At 38.3% G+C, this 2,031-nt stretch overlaps 1 protein-coding gene across 1 annotated transcript in view; it reads left to right on the top strand.

Moving 5' to 3' along the window:
• The window catches only part of slc2a6 (solute carrier family 2 (facilitated glucose transporter), member 6), a 13,615-nt gene extending 12,417 nt beyond the window's left edge, over positions 1-1,198 (top strand). The window contains exons 8-9 of the mRNA XM_015374552.1: positions 372-541; positions 616-1,198. Coding sequence (XP_015230038.1) covers positions 372-541; positions 616-762 — 317 coding nt within the window. The 3' untranslated portion in view covers positions 763-1,198. The remainder of the gene's footprint in view (positions 1-371; positions 542-615) is intronic.
• The last annotated feature ends 833 nt before the right edge of the window (positions 1,199-2,031 follow it).

Below are 2,031 nucleotides of genomic sequence, written 5' to 3'. Positions count from 1 at the left end.
TAAAGTCGGGCACCACTCGGGAGAATTCAGAAATGCAACAGTTCGAACAGCCGCTTCCCTACGACTTTAAAGGAAAAGTCCAGTCAGTAAAGAGTAACCAATGGATCAATATTTATACTTAAAACATTATTTTAAGACATTATTTTTTAGCAGATTAATCATGTTTACAGAAACACAGTTTATAGTCTTTCTAGAAACGACACGCGCACCGATACAGCGTGTTGCTCTATGGGCTCCACGCATCGGGGTTAATGGACCCATCACTAGCGGCGGGTTCATCGCTGCCTTTCAGGAAGCTTATTGCAAAACGATTATAGGTTAAAAAACATATTATTGAAGATTCTTTGAAAACTAATTTCTCTGTTTGTCCTGAAAACCTAACTGCCGCTGTTCAGGTTTCGCCATCGGCTGGGGTCCCATCCCGTGGCTGATCATGTCGGAGGTCATTCCCATTAGAGTGAGGGGCTTCGCTGGAGCTGCTGTGGTGCTCAGCAACTGGGGGATGGCTTTCATAGTCACCAAATCCTTCCAGGACATGATGGTAGGTCTTTAAGGAGAAATCAGCCCCCCGCCACGCCATCAAGAGCGTCACTCATGCTGCTTCTCTCCCTGCAGAACCTCCTGACCAGCGCCGGGACCTTCTGGCTCTTCTCCTGCATGTGCTTCCTCAACATCATCTTCACCGTCATCCTGGTCCCAGAGACCAAAGGCAAGACGCTGGAGCAGATCGAAGCCATTTTCAGAGGGACGTCGGGTCCGTGACGGCGTGCCAAGCAGGGATGGACATCATCAACCTAAACAAACTGTTAAAGTGGGCATTAGAGAAAAAAAAGGAAGCTGATTTAAGCAGCTTCCATGTTTGCTTTTATAACCGTAACAAAAGATTTTAAGTGATTTATTAGTTTGTTTTATGAAAACTGTTTATTTTGTGCCATTGAGCTGAATTTTATCAGTGAGGTGCGACTAAACTGCCAACGATGATATTAATTAATCATTGGTTGGACTTTTTGACATGTTGAAAAATAACCTAATCCTTCATTGACTGACACCTGAGGGATACTTTGCTCTTCACTGCTCCCTGCTGGCCACAGAGCGTCCAGCGGGCCCAGCTTAGATCTAAAAATGTATGGAGGGAAATTTGATCCATTAATGTTGCAAAAGAAAAAGGCATTTTGTAAATTAAAAATCTAGAAAGTTTTAAAATGTTTAAATCAAAAACGGGTTTAAAGAGTCACTCTGCTGTTTTCTCAGATTTCTAGTTTTTATTTATTTTCTTAACATGTTTTACATGTTTACATTTTTTTTTTCTTTTTTTTTTCAGATTTAGTTTTATCAGTTGAATTCTTTTCAAACTGCATTTCCCAGATCACCTCTAGGGGGCGGGCTTTCCCCTGAGGCGAGGAGATGTTTCTATTGGTCAGATGAGCTTTAGCACATCTTTATTGGCTTAGAGTGAGGAGAATGTGATCTGGAAAACGAGGAATACAATTTATAAAAATATAGAAAACTGGAGAAATAAATTTTGAAACTATAAAAATCTGTAAAAAAAAAATAAGATAAATAAATAATGATTTGAAAAGACCACAATATATGAAAATCCAATCTGAAACAAAACAGAAAAATCTGCAAAAATTACATATGAGAAAAAGAGCAAAGTTACTCTTAAAACTTTTCAAAGTTTCTTTTCTGATTGCATATTTGTTTTTGTTTTCAAAACTTGCATTTTTTCCAAATTTTTGTATTTACAAAAGCTGTTCTTTGTTTGCAACAAGAAGGGAACTAAACTGACAGAAAAACACGTCTTCCTTAAACTACTATAGTGCTGCAAAAGTTTCACTGGGACAAAACCCCCCCAAAAAACAAATAGACATTTTTTTAAGTGTCTTAAATTAAAAAGATGCAGCTTCTGCCATAATTTATTCCTTATAAAAAGGTTCCAGATGTTGAGCGAGTTCTGCTGTCAGTTAAATTAAACCATCAGGACTTTATTAAGGGAAAAGTTGAGTCAGTATGAATAAGTTGTGGTAACTT

This window comes from Cyprinodon variegatus, unplaced genomic scaffold (genome assembly GCF_000732505.1).
Source record: "Cyprinodon variegatus isolate N-32 unplaced genomic scaffold, C_variegatus-1.0 Scaffold105, whole genome shotgun sequence".
In the NCBI taxonomy this organism is placed as follows: domain Eukaryota; kingdom Metazoa; phylum Chordata; class Actinopteri; order Cyprinodontiformes; family Cyprinodontidae; genus Cyprinodon; species Cyprinodon variegatus.
The sequence above is the reverse complement of the archived record's forward strand: the minus strand, read 5'-3'. Positions and strand labels throughout refer to the sequence as shown.